General features: G+C 37.7%; 1 protein-coding gene across 3 annotated transcripts in view; it reads right to left on the reverse strand.

Moving 5' to 3' along the window:
- Positions 1-25,638, reverse strand: part of sgcz (sarcoglycan zeta) — a 342,032-nt gene that overhangs the window by 100,567 nt on the left and 215,827 nt on the right. For all 3 annotated transcript variants that reach the window (XM_005807872.2, XM_023334551.1, XM_023334552.1), the window contains exon 3: positions 8,626-8,727. In XM_005807872.2, coding sequence (XP_005807929.2) covers positions 8,626-8,727 — 102 coding nt within the window. The remainder of the gene's footprint in view (positions 1-8,625; positions 8,728-25,638) is intronic.

Below are 25,638 nucleotides of genomic sequence, written 5' to 3' on the forward strand. Positions count from 1 at the left end.
ACACAGCAGCGTGGATGAGCATATAACATCAATGATTTCCTTCCCCCCCCACACGTAAACAGAAAATAAAGTCTCAATTTAAGCTAATTCATTGCAGAAATGTGGGAAATCTCATTGTTGCTGAACAAATATTGAGGTAAACAACCCAACAACATTCAATCAACACTGGGTACCTGGTCACGCATTGCTGTTAAGTGATTTTGCACCACAGTGATAAATTGAGGGGCTCAAATTAGAGTAAATTTGCAAATTTGAATTGTTCTCAATCAAAATTTCTTTCAATTGTATTTTACCCCACAACAGTTGGCATTTCATTCACATTAAATGTTTGTCTTTTGATGTCTAATTCACATTATTTCCGGATTTTATTTTACGTCTTATTTCTGAAAGCTATCACCTTGACAGGACAGCTTTACACCCACACAATGAGTGCGCTGAGCATAAATAAAACACGCCGCTCTCTTTACTTGATGCAATAACAAATAAAAGAAGCTGACATAAAAAAGAGGCTATTATTTGACAGGAAAGCAGACAGCATTAGCTTTGTGACATGCAATTAAATTAGGTTTACCTGACAGTTTGACTTGAAAACATTTTTTTTTTAAAACCATAGAGGAAAAAGAAATATTACGTCAACGAAACCTGGTCTTCATTTGTTTTCCAGAGCTGGAATCAGAAATAATCCGAAATAATATACTAATATGGTAAAAAAAAAACACTTAAAATATTACGTGTAGGTTTAGAGCCCTTTCAAGCAGCCAAAGTCATGATGCTAAACAGGAAATCAGCAGATATGGGGTCTCTACTGCAAAAGCAAAGATTTCAGGCTTAATTTAGGCTTTCCATCTACAAACTCAAGATCTGGGACTTAAATATCTTAAACTATCTCAAGTTGAAAATAACCCCCTCAGTGTATATCATTTGAGTAAACGATGAAAGCTGTCTACTTTAAGTATGGTTCATGGAAATTACTGTTGGTCATGTGATGCAGAATAAGTATGGGTTCTTTGTGATGTTTCTCAACATGGAGTGTCGCTGTGCATTCCATCATTTATCACATGTTTCAGAGCATGTGCACTGCTTAGCTTTTAAGAGAAGATTGATTACCATTGAACATTATAAATCCTACAACTTTAAAACAAACAAAAAAAACTTCTTAATTAAAAGCCTGATATTTCAGACATTCAACATTATGTCTTGTGGGATAAACAGACTAAAATAACTCACAAAAAGTAATAACTGCTTATTACATACTAAATTTCACAAATTAACCACCAATATGTTAAATATATTGTGTTAAATTAGGCTTAAGAATAAAAATCTGAGTTCATACCCTACAGAGGTTCAGTGATACAGGCAGAGGAGATGGCGCTTGTTTGTTGTATGAATGTCACTTTCATTACAGACGTGAAACTTGACTTTGACTTTGAAAAATGACTCGTGATCTTTAATTGAACAGATTTTACCCAGAGGTAAATATCGACTGGTTCTGCATGTTGTTTTGAAGTGACTTTATGTCTTTTTCTCTGTGTTGAAAATTTCAAACTGAAGTCACATAGAGGCGCAATTCAGCATTGATGAGGAAAGGCGATTGATCTGCATTGCAGGATTAAACGGAGTCACTCATTTCAACGAAAAGTTGTGTTCAAGTCTCATCGGTGTTGTTTTGCATACTGCTGTTTGGCGTTTATCTGACGATAAGCTTGTGCCTAATCAATAGCCAATATGGCCTTTAGCTGTTTTGTTGACCGACTTCTGCTTGAAACATAACATTGTTCGTTTCAAAGTCTCGGAAACCTTTAAGTCATTTTATACAAACGTGGTAGATACTGTAACTTATGTTACGACTGAACATTTACAAGGGCGTTCTTGAGCAGTAGCAGTGGAATGATAACCTGTAAAAAAAAAAAAAAAAAAAGAGTGTGCATCTGTTCCATCTAGATTGTTTACACTCCTGCAAAGTCAAAATCAATACGGTTTGCCAAGGCGGCGATGGCCTAATGTTCCTTTAGAACTGTCTGCTATTCAATTACAGCAACAGAGTCGGAGAAGTTTCAGCTAGCTCAGATCCCCAGAGGAGACGCGATGAGAACGAATGAGGGAGAGTGAGGGGCCTATCAATCTGAAAACTGACAAACAGCAAAGATAATGTCCATGCAGCTCTCTTCTTCATCTGCCCTCATAACAAGAAAACTCTTTGGCAGAGTAGAGAAAAAAAAATAATTCACTTATTTTATCAGGCACTTTTCCTCACCAAAACATCCTTGTAAATTTTCCATGTCTTGTACCACTTCTGCTTTTGTGTCTATGCATACAGTGTTCTTTACTGGGATTCTTTACTAGAGTCGTGTGCAACACAAAGTCAGCCCAACTTCAGGGAACCGGTATCGCCACCAGACAGAGAAATAGAGAAATGCAGGGGATGGAGGTAGAAAAGGTCTAATGACAGAGGGGGGAAAAAAAAGGGACATAAAGAAAAAAAGTCAAATCAAAACGACGGAGAGACAGCAAGAGACCAGAATAATTGAAGTTGTCTTTGTGCCTCCTGTGGTGGCAACAGGTTGTCACAGGGTCCCTGTGGGGACAATTATGAGGCTCAGTGGCAAGAGCCAGTGTTTGCGTGTGTATGTGTGCAATTATGCGTATCACTGAAGAAAGACCTTGGTGGGCGTGAAACCAGAGGATAAGATACAGAGGAGCTAAGAAAAAATAAATAAAATGAAATAGTCTGACTTGCATCTCCGCCAACCTTCAAACACTATTCCACACAGATCTTAGCTTGTGCTTTCAGAAGGAAGAAGGCATAATGATAAAAATGCTGAATGAAACACATATTTAAGATCTAAATGAATGCCCACTGGGGGACGAGGGGAATTATCCTCCTCCCAAAATTACCCAACATGATTAGGAACCATTTGTCTGGACTGTTATCTTGCTCATTTGAAGTTGGTGTTTTCCTGACAGTTGATGTTGGCTTGCTTTTAAGAGAATTTTCTTTCTTCAAAGTAAAACACGATAATGTGACTCCCATAAATATTCCCAAACAGACTAATTTTCTTTCCTTTTCATATATATTTGTGGATAACATATTTTGTCGTCAGACTTATCTTAAATGGCATTATTCGTTTGTTGTATCTTATTTCTGCTTTGTGCAAATGTTATCTGTTGTACCTCTGTTCAGTTTTATGTGTGCATGTGTCCAAATTTGATGACTGTACAAGGTGTTGTACCATATCTATCAATACATTTCTAAAAAAAAAATAAAAAAATTCAATAAAAGGATATTTGAAAACAAAACAATCTGTTCGTGTCAAAGTGAAGTTATTTTTCTATGGCATCAAATGAAAGAAATCAGGTTGATGTGTCCTTCACTCCACAGTTATCTTTTCAGGAAACACATTCTGTGGAAAGTTTAGGTTGACATATTTTTTATTTTTCACCTGGATTTCTAAAAACTAACAGTGGTGATATTCCAGATACACTTCACACGTAAGCAGGTAGATTATATAAGCTATATGCAAACAATAAAAAAAAATCTCTGAGGATTCTGCCTCATGTTCTTACTGTCCTTCTCTTACAGAGTATCAACCAAAGTTGAGATTTAAAAAAAAAAAACTCTGTTTATATGCACATGTGAGAAAATGGAAGTTTAGGGTTGGAAGTTTTACAGTCTGTGACACAATTTTGTCCAAATGTAGCCACATTTTAAACTCCAAACAGGAAGTTATGGCTGTTTTTGAAGTAATCTGATTGGCTGACAGGTTTCAGCCCCTTATGGGTCTGGCATGTTTAAAACTAACGCTCATGGGTGGATTTGTGTGAATTCATATGGATGAAAACTTCACATATTGATCCCGTGTGTATAATTAGTTTTTTTCTTAAACAATGTGACAGAGATATTCAAGGCCACAGGCTCTAAATGAGGCGTTTGTGGTAACATACTGTGTTTGGTTTTCACCAAACATGAAACTGTGCACTACGGTCAAACATTTTACCTTTGACCCCATCATTCCAAATGACATTGTTCTAGAATTTTATGGTGCATGTAGGTAACATCCGGTAAAATACAACACAGTGTGAAATAAACAACTTTTCAGAGTTGAAGAACATTTTTAAATCATTACCCTCATTTTAAAAAATATTCTGAAACAGAAAACCTTTTTTCCCCCCTTCCACTTTCATGTTTTCCTAATACTTTTACTTTCTTTTGACCCCTTTCTCTCTATTTTACCCACTCCTCTCTTCCCCACAATTATCTCTCTCTTCCTTACACCTCATCTCTTTCAACCCACCTAGCCAATCTAATTTCTTACTGGGTCGCTGTTGTTGTTAGGGCGTGTGTGTGTGTGTGTTTTTTTTCACTCAGTGTTCTGAATTTATCTCTCACTGGGAGTCACAATGTTCCATTTCCTTCCACAACGCTTTCCTTCAGGATGGCCTCGATTACATAAAATCTACATCTGCATCTAATATGTGTGAGTGAGACATACCTAAGATGTCTCATCGCATTCTCACCCACCTTCTACACCAACTTATTTTCTCAAAAATTAGAAACCTTTTCGTTTTGGTCACATACTAAAAACCTTTTTCACAAAAAGTGGTTTCTATTGTTTTCTTTTGAATAATAAATCAGGCTAACATTGGCATATGCTTCATCATCTTATAGATGGAAATAAAAATGTCACACTAGGTACTAAGGGTAACGTTTGAATTCTGTGAGCTGCCTAAAGTTTTCAAAGGGGTGGCAAGGCTAGTGGGATTTGGAAGAATTTGGTTTAAAAAGTCTTAGAAATCTTTACAAAAATCTAGCAATTACTGTTAGAGCTGAAGGTGTTCAGTGGGCACAGCCACAAGTAAATTGCTTTTTTTGTTGTTGCCTCGTAAGGCAATAAAGATCAGATTTATGCTATGCTTTATAAGCAGAATGCCATGGTTTTAAAACCTTAATCTTGGTTAGAATCACAGGATCCAGAACCAAAAAAAGAAAAGGCAGTGTGGGGTGCACCTTAGACAGGTCACCAGTCTCTGCTTTTATGACATTTCTCTTTTGTTCACGTGTTTTTTAAGCTCTCCATGCAATTTACTCGCAACAGCAAGGTTGTGAATCCAGTTGCAAATCATTTTAACTTTTCTCCATGGTGTGTTCTTTTCAGATAACTAAATACTCTTCAGTTGTTCATTGCTACCTTACTCACAACAGTGTTTTGCCAAAACACAGACTAATAGGTAGTGTTTTAACAAGATATCTTTCTTTGAAACAACCACAGACTTGAGGCGTTCCCTGCCTACTTCTGCCTCTTTACTCTTCATTTCATCCTCATCTGAAAACTCCACTAAGACTCATTCAGTTTAAAGCACATTTCTCTTTACACCCTTTCTGTCCGAGATTAATTTTCATCAACTGTGTGCATGTTATTCTCAAATCTTTAAATAGCAGACCAGGTAGCTATAGTTTGTGGCACTTTGTGGCAGAAAACTAATCTTTTCTGCAAGACTTCTCTAAAGTGTGTTATAGTATTATGTTTAAATCAAAATAGGGCAGGAGGGCTGTGTTGTAAATTGGTATATCAGCTACTGTCTGCTCACAGACAGAGCAGATGACACCAGAGAATCTTTAACTGTAAATTGGGAAACGCAGAAAAATGCAGGAATGCAATTATGACTGGTAAAATGACTAACACTGATTATCTCTGTCATGGCACCTGTTAGAAAATGAGCAGAGTTGAGCTGCAAGTAGGCCTGTCCACTATCAACCTCATTTTAATTATCGGCATTATCGTCTCTTCCGGCCCTTTTCTCTTTCTGTTAATGACACCGAATGAAAAAAGGCTCAACTCCGTTGCTCTCCACTGACCCTCCCTTCCTCATTTCCTTAGTGAAAAGCCCAGCGCACACAACACCATCTTAGAGCTGTCGGCAGATTGTCGGCCCATTTTCAAAACCTGACAGACCACACATTAGCCGACAGAAATCCTTGGTATAACGGTTCGATCGGGTTCGTTCCTGCCATGTGGTGTCCAACAATGGGCACAAAATAATGGCTACAAGTTCAGTGAACTAATTTTAAAACCAGGTATTAATCAATGCTTTACTACAATCTACCTGCAATGCATGTGGCTAGTGTCAGTGTAAAGTCCTGACTGAATGAAAATCATTATAACCTATTTACGTCACGTTAACAAAGAACAGCTGAAAAGTTACTGGGTTTATCAACTGTGGCAGAAATTTTGCTACCGCAGTTGCAAAATTGCGGTAGAAATTACAAATCCCCTTGTCATTTCTATATTCTTTGCACGAAATGTTGAATAAACATTAATGTTGTTTCCACATATCATCTCCAATGTCCGCTGGACTTCGGGTTGCCCCGTGTCAGTTGTTTGGGATTCCCCTCCATAATTTCCCCTCAGAAAGCACTGAGGAGAATCCACGCTTTCTGATTGGCTATCTGTCACATTCAACAGGTTGCATTAAAGCTCACAGTTGGGGAAAACCCCTGATTTGGATCGGAGTGGCAACAACGATCTACCGTAACACACCACACACTACAGGATGATCGGTTATGAAATCGGAAGCGACAATCTTAGAACGACCAACGTTCTAAGATTGTCGTAAGGGGAAAATCTGGGCAAAAAATCATGTAGTGTGAATTATTGCATCAGGTAGTCGATGTGCCCATTTTCTCTATTTAAATCTAATTATTACTGAAGGGCAACATAATATACAGACTTTATAATCTGCACTCTTTTGGTTGAATGCAGTATTTATTTCCACTTTTGCTTTATGTTGTTAAGGTTTTATTCAAGTAATTTTTTTATTAATGGAGACTGAGAATCCATTTTATTTTTGTTTTTGGTTGTTTTGGTTATTTTGTTTAGCAACTCCAGTGTTAGGTGTTCTTTTGAAAATAAAGTGTATCTAACTTTGGCAGGAAATCACATGCATTATTACATCATTTCCATTAAGTCAGTGTACAAAGGTCTTCAAACAATATTATCGTTTATCGCAATAATTTTTGAGACAATTAATCGCTTAGCAAAATTTGTTATTGTGGCAGGCCTACCTGCAAGTGAACGTTTTCTCTTCAATGTTGACGTGTGACAAGCAGATAAAATGAGGAAGAGTAAGGAGGAAAGTCTGACCAGGAAGAGACTGGGTTTGCTACACAACTGGGTCAGAACAGCTCCGTAACTGAAGTTCTTGTGGGATGTTTGAGCCTTTGGCGGTCAGTATCCATAACAAATGGGCTAAGGAAAGGCTCATTGATGCATGTGGGGAGCAAAGGCTGACCCATTTGGTCTGATTCAACAGAGGAGCTGCTTTAGCTCAAACTGATTATTGCTGTTCTTGATGCAACGGGTATCAGATTATCCCGGGGCATGGCAGTCTGTTGCCGTAGGGGTCGGATAATTGCAGACCAGACATCAACAACAGAGCCAATAATGAGGACGTGACCAACTGAACCAGAGCACTGAGCAATGGAAGAAGGCGCCGTATAAAAAAAACAGCAAGACATCAGAGGCAGTGTGATGTTTTAGCTAATCGTCCGGTGGAAAACGATTGGTTCACGTTACTTTGACAAGCACCGCCTACCTAACCATTGTTGCAACCTTTGTACACCTTCCATGGCTTTGGCCTCTTTCAGCAGGATAAATGCACCACCAAGCAAAAAATGGTCCAAAAGTGGTTTAAGAAGCATAACACATTCAAGATGTTGAGTTTCCCTCCAGGTTCTCAATCCAGTCCTACATCTTTAGTATGAGCCGACAAACAAGTCTGATTAATGAAGGTCCCATCTCCCAACTTACAGGACTTCAGAGATTTTCTGCTACTTGGTGCTACAGCACACATTTACGGGTGTAGTGGAGTCTTATCTTTGGGTGGGTTAAGGCTGCTTTGACAACAACAGAGGGGGCAGACGCACTGTTAAGAGATCATAATGTTATGCCTGATTGGTTCATGAAAGCAATTTCTGATCTGACATTTTTTTGTTTCTATTACAGGGTTCTTTAAATTGTAAAAAATAAATTTCAAAGTTAAATCTAGTCTGTGAGTTGAATGATATCGTTCATTCTTCATCTTGCCACTAATTTCCTGCTCCAATTTAAAGTCAACAAAAGTGATTCATTCAAAACTAATATTTGGCAAAGGCAGTGAATGATTGGATGGATTAATTGGACCAGTGAAGTTATTTCCCAGCTCATAAACATGGCATAAAAACACAGAAATACAAACATACAGCAAACCACTTGTGAACATGTACACACTGTTGCAGAAGTTATCTGAAATAAAGAGTCATTTGCTATGGATGTCGTCTTTGCTTCCTAGACCAACAACAATTCTCAGTGTTATGATAATTGGGGATACAGAATAGATCTAAGGAGGTGTTATAACAATGCATAGTAATGAAAGGTATTGTGACAAACATCAGCTTTATGATTATTAAAGCAGTTTTAACAAAAGAGAGTATGGACATGAGAACACACTCCTTCAATGATCAGACAAAGGACACACGTTCAGACAATAACTGATGCATCTGACCGGAAAACATGCAGTCACACAGAGAAACATGTTAGACAGGCAGTAATTCAGACGGCAAAGCAGAGGCACACCGACATGAACTCTCACCCTTCGAGACTGGATCTCTTTGACGTATAAGGGCAACAAAAATTCGGACACCCCCTCCAGTTGGATCCCTTCTTTGGTAACTCGCAGGTTCCCCATGCCATCCTGAAAAAGACAGAAAGAGATTGGCATGGTTAAGATAAAAAACAATTGTTACATATGTACACTTTTTGCATTTCTACATGGTAATAAAAAAGATTAATCTTGGTTTTCTTTACCAGTCTATGTTTAGACTCAAACGTTTAGACTTCAAAGTTATGTGCAGAAATAGTAGCAGAGGAGCATTTAAATAAAAATGCTCCTAAAAAAACTAAAGTGTCAATGCACCTTAGTTTGAAAGTGCATTGATAACCCTAATAAACTTATTTCGTCTCATCCATTTGGAGTTTGTCATGTTGTAGTTTATATATAATAAAGTTTCATATTATCAGGTAAAGGCATCACCACACTGATGGAAAAAACCCATTAAACTAGTAAAGGAAGCAGACTACACAACTTGCTTTCAGTTACTGAACTCTAAAGTTATTGAAGCACAGATGTAGGTTAGATGCTTTACAGCAGCATTTGTAATATATTGGTTTGCTCAGTGGGATAAAAGCGGCTTTGTGCCGCTTCGTGACCAGTTCTGCAGCGTTTTACAGATTCCACACGAGTGAATGCTCAAGAGATTGTTGGGATCAGGCTTACACGGTAAGATGAAATTCCTTTAAAACAGTCATGTAGGGCATTATGAATGTCGAGGCGTTTACACGGTGGCAGCTACTGTACCATATCTGATCTGCGCTTCTCAAAGTCACAGAGGAGGAGGCATAGTGAGAGTGGATGTGGAATGGCTGCTCTAATGCCAAGTTAGCCTAAAGGCCGAGGGGGAAAAAAGCATTTTAAAATAAAAATGTGATTATGAACATTTCAGATGCGAGATGCCTCTGCCATTTTTTTTGTATTAATGTATAATGAAAGTGAAGGTAGTTGCTAATGAATGTGTTTGCCTCCAAATGGAGTTTGCATTCAAATTACAGACTCTTTCTTTGTTCCCATCTTTTTTCTATAATCACAAATATTGATGAGACCTTCAGTTGTGCAACGTGCCAGGAAATTATCAGGGTTTTATTAGATTCAGTGAAAAACAACAAATACCTATATATATATATTACAATTATACAATTTCTTCATATTATAACAGTTGCATTTTACAAAGACAAACTTTCACCTTAAATAGTACAGGGGAAGAATACAGAGGTTTAATACATTTACTGTTTTTTTTCTCAAAAAAAAAAAAATAAATCTACAAGCTGTAGCATTAGTAATTAGTTTTCTAATTTCCAGCCTCTAATCTAATACCACTAATTAACTCCAGTAGAAATCCAGTTGTTGTGCGATTGGTTCAAAGATTTGCCAAAACATTACATATACAGTATATTATAAATACCAAGCAGCACACTAAACATGTCACAGATTAATTTGCGTACTTTAAAGCAAGGCTAGGTTACAAAACTATTCCAAATGATAAGCCTTACACAGAGCACTGTTCAATCAATCACCTGAAAATTGAAAGAATTTGGCATAACATTCTTTTTGGAGGGATCATGATTGGTGTCACGTTAAATAGGAAAGTAATTATTTTTTAATTTTCGTTCAAACGTTCATTCTGGGGGTCCGCCAGAATGGCAGTAATCCATAAACTGTTACATTTGAGCTTCCAGTTTAAACCTTCATGACGAAGCTAAGCTAAAAAGAAGGAAACATAAAACCCAGGTAAATCAGGTCCTCCTGTATTTAGTTTTGACCCAATATTAATGTAGATATAAGTCCTTAGTTGAAGCTCTACAACAGCAAACAAAATAAATAAACCATAAATATATGCAACTGTACATATGAAAATCATTATAAATGCCCCTTGTGAATTAAAACAGCCAAAACAGCAATTAAAAATTAAATGAATTTTTAATTGAGAATTGAAAAGTTAAAAGTAAAGAAATTCTACTACAATTTATAGACCATGTATAAACCCAAAAGGCAAAAAAGATTTAAAAAACACACCAGAAATGGATTAAAAATATGCAGTGATTTAATTAACTGTACAGCAAAAAAAACAAAAAAAACAGGCTCGGTTAACTTAATGTCAACTGTACCTATTAACCTAGACAGGAAAAGTTTGAATAACTTTACAGCAAAGTGTGTTTTGGAGTCTCAAATTAAATCAGGCAGTTGGTTCAACAATAACATTTCATCAAGCTATTTTCACTCAGCCAAGAGAAAATATGAGTTTTTTTTTTTTTTTTTAGTGCCAGGTCTTGGCAAATCAATAAACAGACGGCCTGCAGTGGCACAAGACATCACTTCTTACAGTTTGTGCCATGTTGGGTTTTCAGATATGATCTTCTTTACTTTAGGTGATGTATAAATTCCCAATCAGTGCCTGCCAAATTCAAGCAAAGGTGGCAATACACAAGTAATTGATATTGGATTTATTTGATTTAAACTTTTGGGAACCTATCAGGGTAAAGAAAACCTGTGCGTCTAATAAACTCTCTTAGCAATTTAGGCAAACTAAATTCCAGACAATGTGCAGCTATCCACACACAGATTCACATTTATAGAGGAAACCAAACTGACAGCGTCTGATCAATACGAAGCTTTTCTGGTGTTGTTACATCTACAGCCATTACTCTGACAATATATAGTGGAGCATGGAGCTTATTCAATAAGCAATTACACATCAGGCCTGGGGATTCTCAAATGAATCCACTCACTGTAAAATGAAAATACACTCATAAGATGAAACCCTACAGCTGGACGTAAGGACAGACTCCGGCTCAGACTGGCTCACTCCAGAACCCACTGAAGTGTAGAAACAAAATGAATCGGGTGGTTTTATTCCACCTCACTGCTTCGTCGTCCAAACTTCAATCCAGCTGAACACGACGGCCTTCCTTTCAACATTCTCTCTCGCATACTGAGCATCGCTTTGTTTAATTTTTTTTTCCATCTGTTTCACGTTGTTGTCACGTATAATGTGAAAAGCACAAAGAACAATGAGAATGTCAACAAGGCCAAACAAATAAGGAAGTGTTGGCATGTATTTGTTTTGGTCAGTATTTAGTTCACTTGGTCCCTGAATTTGTGTGGCTAATGTGTACTGTACTTCTGGTGCTTTATTTCTTAGTCATTGTTATGTAGGTTTTGAAGAAAAAACAGGGGGATTTTTAATTTTTTAAAATTTTCATGTAATAATCACACAAAACACTTTTAAACAGATAAATCTACAGGTGACATTCATCGTTTCTGAATACTTATTATAATAAATACATCCCTCTTTATTTGGATTCTGCTTCCATACCAACACTAACTAATGAAATGCAACCAAATCATCTTTTATACTGAAAAAAGTGTTGTGTTTATATTTTTGTTGAGTGTATATATGACCTCCCTACAACACCTGGGCATGCTCCTGATGAGGTGGCGGATGGTCTCCTGAGGGATCTCCTCCCAGACCTGGACTAAACATCTGCCAACTCCTGGACAGTCTGTGGTGCAACGTGACGTTGGTGGATGGAGCGAGACATGATGTCCCAGATGTGCTCAATCGGATTCAGGTCTGGGGAACGGGCTGGCCAGTCCATAGCTTCAATGCCTTCATCTTGCAGGAACTGCTGACACACTCCAGCCACATGAGGTCTAGCATTGTCCTGCATTAAGAGGAACCCAGGGCCAACCGCACCAGCATATGGTCTCACAAGGGGTCTGAGGATCTCATCTCGGTACCTAATGGCAGTCAGGCTACCTCTGGTGAGCACATGGAGGGCTGTGCGGCCCTCCAAAGAAATGCCTCCCCACACCATTACTGACCCACTGCCAAACCGGTCATGCTGAAGGATGTTGCAGGCAGCAGACCGCTCTCCACGGCGTCTCCAGACTCTGTCACAGGTGCTCAGTGTGAACCTGCTTTCATCTGTGAAGAGCACAAGGCGCCAGTGGCGAATTTGCCAATCCTGGTGTTCTCTGGCAATTGCCAAGCGTCCTGCACGGTGTTGGGCTGTGAGCACAACCCCCATCTGTGGACGTCGGGCCCTCATACCATCCTCATGGAGTCGGTTTCTAACCGTTTGTGCAGACACATGCACATTTGTGGCCTGCTGGAGGTCATTTTGCAGGGCTCTGGCAGTGCTCCTCCTGTTCCTTCTTGCACAAAGGCGGAGGTAGCGGTCCTGCTGCTGGGTTGTTGCCCTCCTACGGCCTCCTCCACGTCTCCTGGTGTATTGGTCTGTCTCCTGGTAGCGCCTCCAGCCTCTGGACACTACGCTGACAGACACAGCAAACCTTCTTGCCACAGCTCGCATTGATGTGCCATCCTGGATGAGGTGCACTACCTGAGCCACTTGTGTGGGTTGTGGAGTCCGTCTCATGCTACCACGAGTGTGAAAGCACCACCAACATTCAAAACTGACCAAAACATCAGCCAGACAGCATAGGTACTGAGACGTGGTCTGTGGTCCCAACTGCAGAACCACTCCTTTATTGAGTGTGTCTTGCTAATTGCCAATAATTTCCACCTGTTGTCTATTCCATTTGCACAACAGCAGGTGAAATTGATTGTCAATCAGTGTTGCTTCCTAAGTGGACAGTTTGATTTCACAGAAGTTTGATTTACTTGGAGTTATATTGTGTTGTTTAAGTGTTCCCTTTATTTTTTTGAGCAGTGTATATATATATATAGTGTGACTGTTTGGAAAGCCATAATTATTAAATAGCTTAAATAATTCTCCAGATAAATCTCCTGAGATTATGTAAGAGGTAGAGTAAAAGTAGAAAACAACTTATTTCTCAGAATAACTGATGTAAAACACAGCTTTCCTGGAAAGGTACAGTAAAGGCTCTTATTTACTGCTTTTACAAACAGTTTGTGGAAAGATGGACCAACAGGAGTCAGAGTTCTCCCTCTAACTTTACTTTGGCCTCACAATTATCCAAAACAACCACATTGCACACACACATTCATGCACGGTATAGTCAGCATTCAGAGTCCTAGTGTGAACACTGCCAAAAAGACCAAACTAAACATTTACAGTTACATCAAGGTTCATTTTGAAAAGATTTTCAGCACTAATTAATATGCTAATTGATATGGAAATGAAAAATACAAACACATATTTTCTTAATTTATTTTGACTTGGAGTTTAGAAAATAAAGACTGAAAGTCATCAACATACTGTACAGACCAAAAGTTTGGACACACCTTCTTATTGAATTCAATGAGAAAGTTGTGTCCAAACTTTTGGTTTGTACTGTATCTAAAAGCAATTATTTGCTGTAGCAAGAGACTTGTTACAAAAAAAAAAAAACACATCACTATAAATTTAGCATAGCAAAGGCAGCTCAAGGCAATACCCAAATAGGACATGTTTTGATATCATCTCTATAAATGGATCTGTGTGTGTGTGTGTGTGTGGGCGTGAGTGTCTGTGTGTGACTTTGGTGTGTGCAAGGTCAACAGAGTTGGTGAGTTTGCAGACGTCCTCTTCAGTGTTGCTGAAATAATGATGGATTCCCCCATCATGGCGAGGTTAACTGGCAAACTGTCCTATTAGGTGAAAGAATGCCGTTTGCAAGGTTACGCACACACAACTGGCATAGACGTGCTTATCACCATGACTTTTAGATGTCCACACATCCACACTGATGTACATAGATGCACATTAGGCTCAATGTCTATCAGAGCTGAAATGTGTTTTAGGAGCTCTACAATTTGGGACTGTGGTAATTTTTCATAAAATCCTTCATGTCAACACCAGAAAACTACGGAGAAAATGAGGAACGGTGTCACCTTCCTCAGAAAATGAAAAAAAAAAACATCTGGGAAAATGGCAGAAAGGACGCACTAATTAGGAACATCAAAAAAATAAAAAACGTCCTAGTTGCATCTCTCCGCTGCAACTTTTACGTTAGACCTATTAATGCATGTCCACCACTGATGTTTCTTTCTTGCCCTTTTCTCCGAAAGCACAGCAGTTTTCAGTGGGGTGACATGATTTGAATTCGAGGAGAAAAAAAAACTGTTTAGATGTGTGATATCTAAACAGTTTTTTAAAAGCACACAAAGTGGCACAGCCAAAACTTGTTTCTCTGAATTTGAAGTGTGTTTATGAAAATAAGTTAGGAAAATACTGACATAAAAAAAAAAAACAGCCAGTCCTCTAATGTGTCCGACACAGCATCTTTAAATAATTTATTATAGCCATGACAGGCTATGGTTTATGTAAAACCATATATTTTTCTTAAATTCAACCACCATCCATGGAACACATCAATTGCATGCCACTTAGTAAAATTGGTATTTCATCCCCTAGAACACAACTAGTATTCTGGCTCCACCCAATTTGTTTCGTTGCATCCGAGTCGATCAATTTATCATTAACCTCGCCGCCATAATGGCAGAGCAAGGAGCTGTCAAAGGACGTCAGAGACAAGATGGATCTCCACGAAGCTGGAGTATTCTGCAATATCATCAAATTAGAAGCTTGGTGAGAAGGTGATAACTGTTGTACTGATCGTTTAATCGGAAATGGCAGAAATATGAAAGTACCGTCTGTCGCCCTCTGGAGCTCCACCCAAGGTCTTTGCGTGTGAGAATGATCGCGAGAAAGTCGAGAGATCAGCCAAGAGTTACACAGGAGGAGCATGTTAATGAGCCAAAGCCAGTTGGACGACAGTCACCGATCGAAACGATTCAGAGGTGGCTTGGGAGGAAGGCCTGTAGACACATAGGACTAAACTCAAGCTTTGACATCAATCCAACCCTCTGTGTTTGGAGGAAAATTAGTGATTGAGTGAGAATGGGGTTCTCGACAGTGAGAATGCGGTTCCCACTGTCGAGCACAGAGGTGGGAATATTATGATTTGAGGCTATTTTCCTTCTAGTATAGAGGGTGACCTCACCTCATTAAAATGTTCCATCACTGTCAAATATAGGATGAGAAAGAACACAAAAAAAATGTGTCATGGACGAGTCTGAGCATGAAAATAACTCGAAATACACTGCAATAATAACAGTGTAATAAAAATAATAATAAAAAAATCAAGGTCATGGACTAGGCTATACAGAGGGAGCTGGGGCTTCATGCAACATCAGCCAAAAACCCTAATAGATTTAAGTAGGGATGCATCCATAAATCAGCCAGTCGACGAACTGGCCCTGATTTCCTTAATTTTGGGAGATCGGTTGTCAGCTGATACTGAAATCTGAAGCCGATTTTATCCACCAACCTGATCTACCTGGGCAAAGATCTACAAATCAACCACTGTCCTCTTTTGCTCTGCTGAGAGAGAGGTTTAACTGACAGACCACCAGGTGACGTCTGCACATTCGCAGTTAGCAATAGTCACTCCGCTATTGCCAAATCAGGGCCTTTCTTAATATGTTTAGAGACATTTCAGACAAAAACAGAAAAACACTGGTATCGACAGGTCAATCTTTTTAAAGATCAGTAATTTGCCAGAAAACTGCAATCTCTGCACCCCTAGATTTTAGATTTTTGTAAAGGAAAGTAGGTCAATTTCCCGGTTTGAAAACCTGATGACCAATGAAAGGGGTGTAGCTGTTGTGCTTCCCATTTTTACCAACACTTTCATTTAATGCATTTTTGCCTGGATTAGTCATTCTCTTACTTTTCACACCGAAATAAAACCACCATATATCTTTCATTTGTAAGTGAGAACACTTAACTTAAATCAGCAGGCAATCAAATGCTTATTTTCCCCAGTAAGGATGCAGTCCCTTGTAGAAGTTTTCCTTTGGACTTTTTCTTATATATTGTGTGATGTTACAAAGTTGAGGATTGCTTTATCAAGTTTTTTTGTGTTACAATATATTACATAAATTATGCATTGAAAGGGAAATGACACAAGTATCAAAATTATTTACAAATAATCTAAAAATTTGCAATTTTGCAAGGCATTGGACGGTTTTATAAAAACAACTAAGCGAGTACAGCTGGTGTGCTGCCAACAACGGAGTTGCCTGCATCTGCATGAGATAAAATGCAAGTATTTCCAGTCCAACACTAAAATTCTGTCTGCTGTTAGACGAAGAAAAGCCTTTTCTGGAAATACGTGAATTATTTATGTCACGTTGATATTCTAAATTAAACAAACTTTCAAATCAAAAGATGTTAAATTCAATGTGTGCGCGCAATATTTTCCGTCCCCCTGAGGTCTCTGCGGTGAGCTTTTTCTGGTGCTAAATAAAATGATACCTGATGTGTCAGTTATCCCAGGGGGATAAATATTAACCTCTTCTAAGGCAGTTTGCCACCCTTTTGTGTGAGCCTGCAAGCTTCCTCCAAAGCCCGTCTGACTGACAAATGACAGCAAAGACTTTCCTGATGCTTTGCTCTCCCCACACAAGCCACTGACCCACTCAAATTGGGCACAAAATCACAAAGGAGCATGTTGACAAGTGCAGTTAACATCACCTTGCTTCCACCAACAACTGTGTCCCACTTCACTTTTGTACCCTGCGAGACAGCCTGAGTGACAAATAACAGCAAAGGTCTAAACCCTTTTCACACTTGTGCGCGTCTGCTTGCTTTGCTCCTGTCAATGTGCGTGTTCTTGGAAAAATAAAATAAGTCTAAAATGTAAGGACTAAGCAGGAAAAGGAAAACTAGTTCTAAAGAAGAAGGTTGTTTTAATACAATTTAAGGCGACAGGTGTTGCAGAAAAATAGAGTTTGAGAAAACAAACTTTTTAACTGAGTAATTAGAAACAGTTCAAGCCAGGAGAATTTGGTGCTGCACTTTTATTTTAAGAGTTCAGCAGCATAGACGTCTGGAAATGAAGGAGATTAGAGACTAATTTTCAGAGAATGCGCTGCATGCAAAGTAAAGTCTGGTTACTCTCAACGTCCTTGAAACAAAAGTCTGTTGGGTCAGAAGACTTCTTTAAAAAAGCATTGCAGAGCCGCACGATGTAGACGGTATTGCACAGAATGCATTCTGGGAAAAGGGAGGAAAGAGAGTCTGACACAGAAAAATACCTGGAGAAGATTTTATACTCCCAAAGGTGCCTGCGATCATGGGCGGTCTGGCCATCTGGCATACGGGGCTTTTTCCCAAAGGGCCTACAGTCCCGACACGTCTTTTATTTACAGGGTCAGACCAGCCCACTGAACCAGTAGATCATCAGACTACTAACACCGGGCTGGTCCAGCCACAATCGACAACAGCCCCTTTCCTTTTTGACATATCTTTGTAGAAAGAAAAGTCCTGCTGCAGTCCAACAGTCAACCACCGCCTGTTGAAACATGCGAATGTTTTACTGGTCCAATCGTATCAGTGCGCATTGCAGTGTTTGAACGAGATGGAGAGGAAATGTAAAGGAGACACAGAGAAACTAGGAGAAAAAGATAAACCTGGTCTTCAAGCAAACTCTGTCAAATGTGCCAAAATAGCAACTTTGCCACAGAACCTGCGGTAAGACGGACTGCTTTCAGAACACTTGTTGCTGTGAAATAAGTCGGCTAAAGCAATTCGACCCTAAATGCGTATATATTTTAAAAGGTTCTTATGAGGTTATTTAACACCGTGTCGTTGCCTTACTATTTCTAAGATGAGATTAAAGGTACAAAAAATGACAGACTTGGTAATGGTAAAATGTTTTTCTTCATTTTCAGTTTTGAGTTCACTTCACCTGTACCAAAACATGAAAACGCTGGAACAAGGTTGAAACACTTAAAAAAAAAAAAAAGAATCAGTTCAAGTCTGTTGGATAAAAATGTTGTGCCTTTTGAATTTCGGTTTATGTAACTCTTTAGATGATGTTGGAAAAAAATATGTAAAGGACAGCAATAATGTTGGCTTGCTTTTAAATGTTGAGTGCAGCACAAAGGGCTAGGTGAGTCCACAATGTAAACACAAATATTCCCTTTTCTCACTTAAATTGGACAGAAAATATAAAATTCTACCTTTATTTCTTGGGACTTGCTTGAATAATTGCCAGATTAGTATTTGCTCAAATTTTAAGGGCACAGATTAATGGAGCCACCACAACAACAACAAATAAAACACCAAAAGGAATTTAGCCTGAATTTTAATATGTTGTATTGATTAAGCAACCTCAAGAAGGATAAATAAAAAGTATAAAAAGTAAGGTTGTTAATATTGATTTGCTGATATTCAGGATGGCTGCTGTTACTTATTTTTCTTCCAAACACATTTTAATCTATAATGGATTTGTGTTTCAGAGAAAAATCATTTCAAATGTCTTCAACATGTATTGGTTAAAACTCCGTAGTTTGAAGTGTTGCTATTCTCCACTTTGGTTGGTAACATTATTTATTTTGCAGAGATGACAAAGTTAAATGAGAGGAATAAACGGTTTAATTAGGATCTCTCCTTGAAATGGATTCCACTCATTTGTAAAAAAATATTAGTCCTCTATTAAGTTTAGTTTAAAACAAAACTTTACACTTTCCAGCTCACAGTCCAGCAGGTTGAACCCCTATCTCTATAAGAAACATCTAAAAACTGATTAAGTCCCAGTGTTGCTTTCACAGTCAACTTCAGTCGTTGTAAAACTAAACACATGGACACATTTTCTATCTGGTTTAGTGTTCCTGGGAGGGGATTCCTGCAGCAAATGGATTCCAGTGATGACCTGGTTCCATGCTGATTGTGTTCACTCAACAATCGTTCTTTGGTTTTCCTTCATCACAAGGATTTACTCTAGAAACCATAGACTGTTGCTTTTTTTTTTTTTTTTTTTTTTTGACCCAAATCCAGAGCTGGGCCGGTGGAGGAAAAAAAAAAACTTTTGTAAAAAGAAGTAGGTAGGCTTATTTGAGGGAAGTAATCAACATTATGAGAGTCTCATCTAAACTCATGACTTGGTTAAATTTTAATATGTTTGATTTAAGCTTCTGAAGCTGCTACCCCGCGACCCGACCCCGGATAAGCGGAAGAAAATGGATGGATGGATGATTTAAGCTGCAGTTTTAAAAAATGCATCAGCAGCTCAGTAAGATGAGCTTACTTTCCATTATCTTTTCACTGTTCAGTTGACACAGTCAGTCACTTTGAGTAGGTAAATGTGCTGCACTGAGCCGGGCTTACAGCGTTGCTTTCCACTCAACCAAAATTTCAGAATCAGTTCATATCAAGATTCAGCTTTCTTTGTGTTCCTAAAGGGAAATTAATGTTACAGCAAGTAAAAAGAAAAAAAATCTATAAAAAATAAGAGGGATACACTTAAAGGTCTAAAAGTGAGACCTTTAAGTCTAAATTGTTTCAGCCCAATTTGCAATTCGGTAAATTGAGCTGAAACAACATCAGTAGCATATGAAGTAGCTAAAATGCTAACAGTATGTATTCCTAATCAATTCCTGCCAACACCAATATCAACCAATTAGATACAACTACCCTGTCCAAGGGTAAAACCGAAACTAGTTGCAGGGACAAAGGAGTGATTGCGCGTTACTGTTCATATGAGGAAAAGTAACGTGCAATCACGTTACCACAGTTTTACCAAAGCAGAAACTGAAACTTTGACTATAATAACATTGAAATGTGTTCATTATAAGCCAGACATATATTTACACTGTTGCATTAAGTCTTTCAATACACACCTGAGCAGAGGAAAGAACCATGTCTGCAACTACTTTACTGAACATACCACTTTTTAGGAATTTTAGAATGGTTTGAGGCAAATTTGAAACAACAGTCCACCAGAGAATGCTTAAGTAGAAACCATTACAGTCAGTATGAACATGAAGGTTTGTGCTTTTGATTATCATTTCTTTTTGTATTTGAGTTCTGTTTTTTTTTATTGCCCATTAGGTTTTAACAGATCAGTTCATTCCTTTATTTTGGGTTTTTTGTTCATTCTTCTTTTCATTTGATCTAACCTTTGATCTAACCTTTTAGTAGAGCCGTCTTTGTTCCCTCTGATTTCATTCTGAGTGCATCAGCCACCCTGCTTCAGTTTTATAGATTTGCTTCTTCCCTTGTTACTCCCTATTGCCTTGATAAGTCAAACTGCAGTCCTTATGCCACGCAAACTCTCCCAGTTGTTAAGTCTCCTAGTTTCCTCCTTGGTTCTTCATTGTCAGCATCCTCCATGACAATTTTACAGATCTCCAAGTGCTTACCTTTTTTTTCTTGTCTTTTGCTTCTTTTGTGTCAGTTTCTCAGATCTATAACTCTTACGTCAAACAATTCCAACATCATCAACATGAGACTACAACTATATTGTCTGCGTCTAATTACACCACAACATTACATGACATAAGGATGTGGTCTGGAAGTCCTGCCTTGTCCACAGCCGCTGGAAGAAATGGAGCATCACTTGGCCGATCCCCAGCTAGCCGCACAGGGCGCTGACATGACGGCTACTTCTCACAGCTAACACCAGAGACAGACGCCTGCTTCTCACGTTTTTCAAATCTGGGAAACGTCTGGAAAACCAGCTCTGATCTACAGCACATTAAACTAACACACAGACCAGATTATCCTGAACACAAACTGACACAGCTTTACATTTTCATCCTAGCTTGATGTGGCTGGCTTAAATGTGACAGAAAAAAGATCCTTCCTTGCATATGAACACCTAACTTTTTATTCAGACAGTGTAATAAACATCTTTGCACTGATGTGAGGAGAACATAAAATAAAAGCTTAGTTCAAAATGTTCCCTAAATAGCTGCGCTAGTGAAAATCCTTCAACACATTTTTACGACTTACTGGGAGCTTTAAAAGAAAAGATTTCTGAAATGCTCTTCAATGTCATGTATTATAAGAGGTAAACTGTAACTTCATCTGTTCATTGACAAAGGCTCTGAGGACATCTCAAAGCCAGCCTCATGTCAAATCCAATGCAGTCTGCCAGCTATTCACCATGGCACAGGCAATAGTTTCTCTCTTCCTCTGCTACGGTCTGATGCTCTCCCTCCCTGTTTGCGTATATAATTTAAAATCTTTCTTCTTTAAGTTTGTCAAAGAATCCTATTCCATTTTAGGCCAGAGTTGCTGCAGAAGTGGAGAACAGTGACAGAGAGATACAACAAAAACCCACTAAGAACTGAGCTCAGCTCAAAATACCTGGAAAAAACAAAAAAACACAAAGGTGATTTTTTTCTTTGACACAAATATAATTTTTAACTTAATTTACAGCTAAAAAATTGGTTGTCCACCAGTCCGTACCCCTATTTTGAACCAGATCTTAACTTTACACTGCAAAAAGACAAAATCTTTATTTAATCTGCATTTTTGTCTAGTTTCTAGTGTGTATAAAGTATTTGTTCTATTGGCAGACAAATTAATTTCTAATGTGGGAAAAATATCTTGTTATAAGTTAAATAATCTGCCATTGCAAGTAGAACTTTTTCATCAATATTAAGGAATTATTTACTTAAAACAAGCTTTTGTATCTTGCTAAAAAGTTCTTTGTAAGTTACTTTTGTCTTATTTCAAGTTTGCCAAGATATTTTCACTAGAAACTAGACAAAAATATATTTGGTAAGATTTTGCATTTGTGCAGTAGTGAAATAATCTACCAATAACTATGACATCATTTGTAAACCACAAACAAATTTAATTTAGAAACTTTTCAACTCAGTTTTTCGAATCTGTGAACATGAAAAAAACAATATCCAGCAACATTTTACTCTAAACATCACACTGTTGCATCTGTTGCATACACTTCCTGTTAGAATGTACTCTCTTCAAAAATAACACTTTAGTAATACCTTCCTAGACATTCTCAGTTTAACATTTCAGCTAAGCCAGGCTGTCACAGATTTTGTGGCATAGCCAAAAATCCAACAGCATAAGGTGTCTTATGCCATGTTTACATAAATCATTTGTGCTTTCATTAGAGCAGAAATTAGCTTAACAGATGTGAACAATAAAATAAGAATCAGTAGGCCAGAAGCTTAAAGGCTACATTGCTTTATTTAAGCTTACCTGATTTAGAGTTGGACACTTCAGTGCTACATGTCAGAATCTTCGGTTTTTAGTCACCATAAAACCTGGTAACTAGCTGCTACAAATACGCAGAGAACCCAATCCTGAACAAACTACTGAAATTACAGAAATTGTGTTTTGTGTGAGATGGATAAAAAAGGATTACAAAAATATTTTCGATTCCCCACTCAATTATATCTAACTTTAAAGACAGATACTTAATTTACACCAGCTAGTGCAGTGGCCATCAATCTAAAACTTATCACTGTAGAACATCTATAGAAGACTCCTGCGTTAGCTCAGACACAGTCAGTATTTCCATCTACATTTCCCTGGCTCAGTGTAGGGGGAAAAAAAAAACGTGATTCATCATCCGCCTTTTTCTTGTCATCAGATATGCAACTTCTTAATTGGGCCATGGTTGACAGATCATCTCTGCTGGATCCTGTTGCCACAAACTCCCATCTGTCTGTCACTTACCTCTAGATAGACAAATCAAACAAATCCTCCTCCATTCTTTCTAAAACTGTAGAGATGACAAAAACACACCAACTGAATCTGCAAAGAATAAGAACTATGACATGAAAAACATGTCTTTTTCATAACAATACCCTACATATTTACAATATGTGACAAACTGAGTAGGATGGGACAATGCATGCCTGGTTTCACCTTTCACCTTAGTTAGTTTATTTAATCTACAAATATCTGCACTCTCTTTCAAAATGACAAAAACTGTATATATGCTGTGTCTTATATACTGTATATATATATATATATATATATATATATATATATATATATATATATATATATACACACACACACATTTAAAAGACTGTCAGAGTGACATCTATGGCCCAGCACATGAAGAAACATTCAGATTCATACATTTGTGGAAAAGCCAGCATGTTAGGTCAACACTCAGAGATTCATTACAACTCAAGGAGAAGTTTCCTCTTTTGAAGACAACAGTGAGCATTTTAATTGAGTAAAACAGGTGATGTCCACTTTAAGCATGTAAAAACATTAAATAGAACAAGTGCCTAAAGGTCAACTTTGGTCATATAAAACAAAAACTCATATTCTTATGAGTTTTAGTTATGACATGATGTTTAAAACCACTTCTTAAAAAAATATTTCAATGTTTGTGTAGTGTTTACCCAACATTTCTAACTTTTAGAAGGAGTAAGATGTTCACAATAAATTTAGGTTTATGTACCAAATACTTCTTTATCAAGATGATTGAATTTTAGTGTTGTATAATCCCTACAAACTACAGAAAGAAAAGTTCATCTAAGTCTATTAGGGTCACCAGACCTATGCATGTCCATGATGAGAAAATGTAATCCAATAGGTGAAACTAACTCAAGGTAAAGACAGATCATTATGGGTAGATTGCTTTTCCTTGAAACTTTTGATTTCTTTTAGACAATTTTCCCATGTAGTAAAAATATGATTTATTTGTTCTCCGTGAATTTTCTTCTACTATAAGAAGTGTTTCTGTATTCAGGAAGGTGGGGAAACAAACCTTGTCTAATATGTTTTGTTGACCACAACGTACCTTATTCACATGTCCTTCAATTGAGTGATTATTTTCCTGTTTTGTGCCTCCCCTCTTGCTTTATCCATCGACCTCAGGCCTGTGGCCCAGAAATAAATCCTACCAAGACATCTAGAAGCATCTATCTAAATTTAAATTTGTGTCTGGAGATGTTTTGTGGAGGATCTGAAAGCGGAGATTTGTATCCTATTGCTTGGAAGTGGACTTGTATGAAAGAATATTTGGATGTTACTGAAGTCTTTTTATGACTAGAGCTCAGGTTAGATCCAGTGACTATGAAGCATTGGTTGCTGGGGAACATCTCATGATTTTCTCAATATATAGTATACTAATATTTCTGAAATTAACTTCCTTTCCATACACTTTTTTTTCTCCTCTCCTTTTGCTTTTCATTTTTCTCCCAGAAACTGCAAGAAATACTTTTTTCAGTAGATAGATGGATAGATGGATAGATGGATGGATGGATGGATGGATGGATAGATGGATAGATGGATAGATAGATATTTATTTATGAATGAGTAAGAAGTAATTAAATTAGCTTGTGCTGAATTGGAACAAATTAGATAGAAGCGAACTGTATGTTATTGGATTTAAACTTTCTCTGTTTACTGTTTCTCTATAGCACCATGAGATTACTTTTGTGGTGAAACAGTGCTATATAAATAAACTAAATTGAACTGAATTGAAACAGATGATGCAACTCTGCCGCACGTCATATATGACTGTCAGTTTGAAATTGGCTGAGAGACAAGAATGCCTCGTTTTATGAGAAACCTACTGCATCTTCCACCCACATCTCAAGTGGAAACGATGGGGACATCAGAAAAAAGCGAGCGAGACATTTGAACTAAGGGAATGTTTAAGTTGAAGCAGGAAAACATCCAGAACATGCAGGATAGGGCAAAGTTGGAGGCAAGATTTTTTTAAAATGTGACATTGTATATAAAACAGAAAATTATTAGTATTCAAGTTCTTTATGAATAAGCACAGGTGATAGCCGCTAAGGTTCTTTAAGTAAGAGTTTCAGCGTCATAACAGACCTAGGTTTTGTTCAGTTTTATGTTTTGCAAACAAAAAAAAGTATTTTCTGCTGCTGCTGTGACTGTGAATTGTTTCCGCATGACACAATTAAAGCAGTGACAACGAAGCACGACAAAATGAGTCTGTAGGTGCAGCACACTCTACGGTTCATTTGCCAGTGTTCAGAATGATCAGCGCATACATTTTTGAGAACTTTGAACTTGATTTTGGTATTTTACAAGTCAAAACAGAAATTAATATAACTTGTCCTTATAAACGTGCTCTATTGTGGGATGGACCAAAAATATTTGCTGCATTTTCTACAGCATATATTGCTGAAAAAAGAAATGCAGCAATACTTTATACACAAAGAAACTGCAACAATTTTCCTTTAATTTGAGAGCAGATGGCTGTTTTGAATGTTCTCAACAAGCAGTGTAATTGTTTTTGCTGATGCAGTCTTTGTGATAACATATC

Source organism: Xiphophorus maculatus, chromosome 5, assembly GCF_002775205.1.
Source record: "Xiphophorus maculatus strain JP 163 A chromosome 5, X_maculatus-5.0-male, whole genome shotgun sequence".
Taxonomy (NCBI): domain Eukaryota; kingdom Metazoa; phylum Chordata; class Actinopteri; order Cyprinodontiformes; family Poeciliidae; genus Xiphophorus; species Xiphophorus maculatus.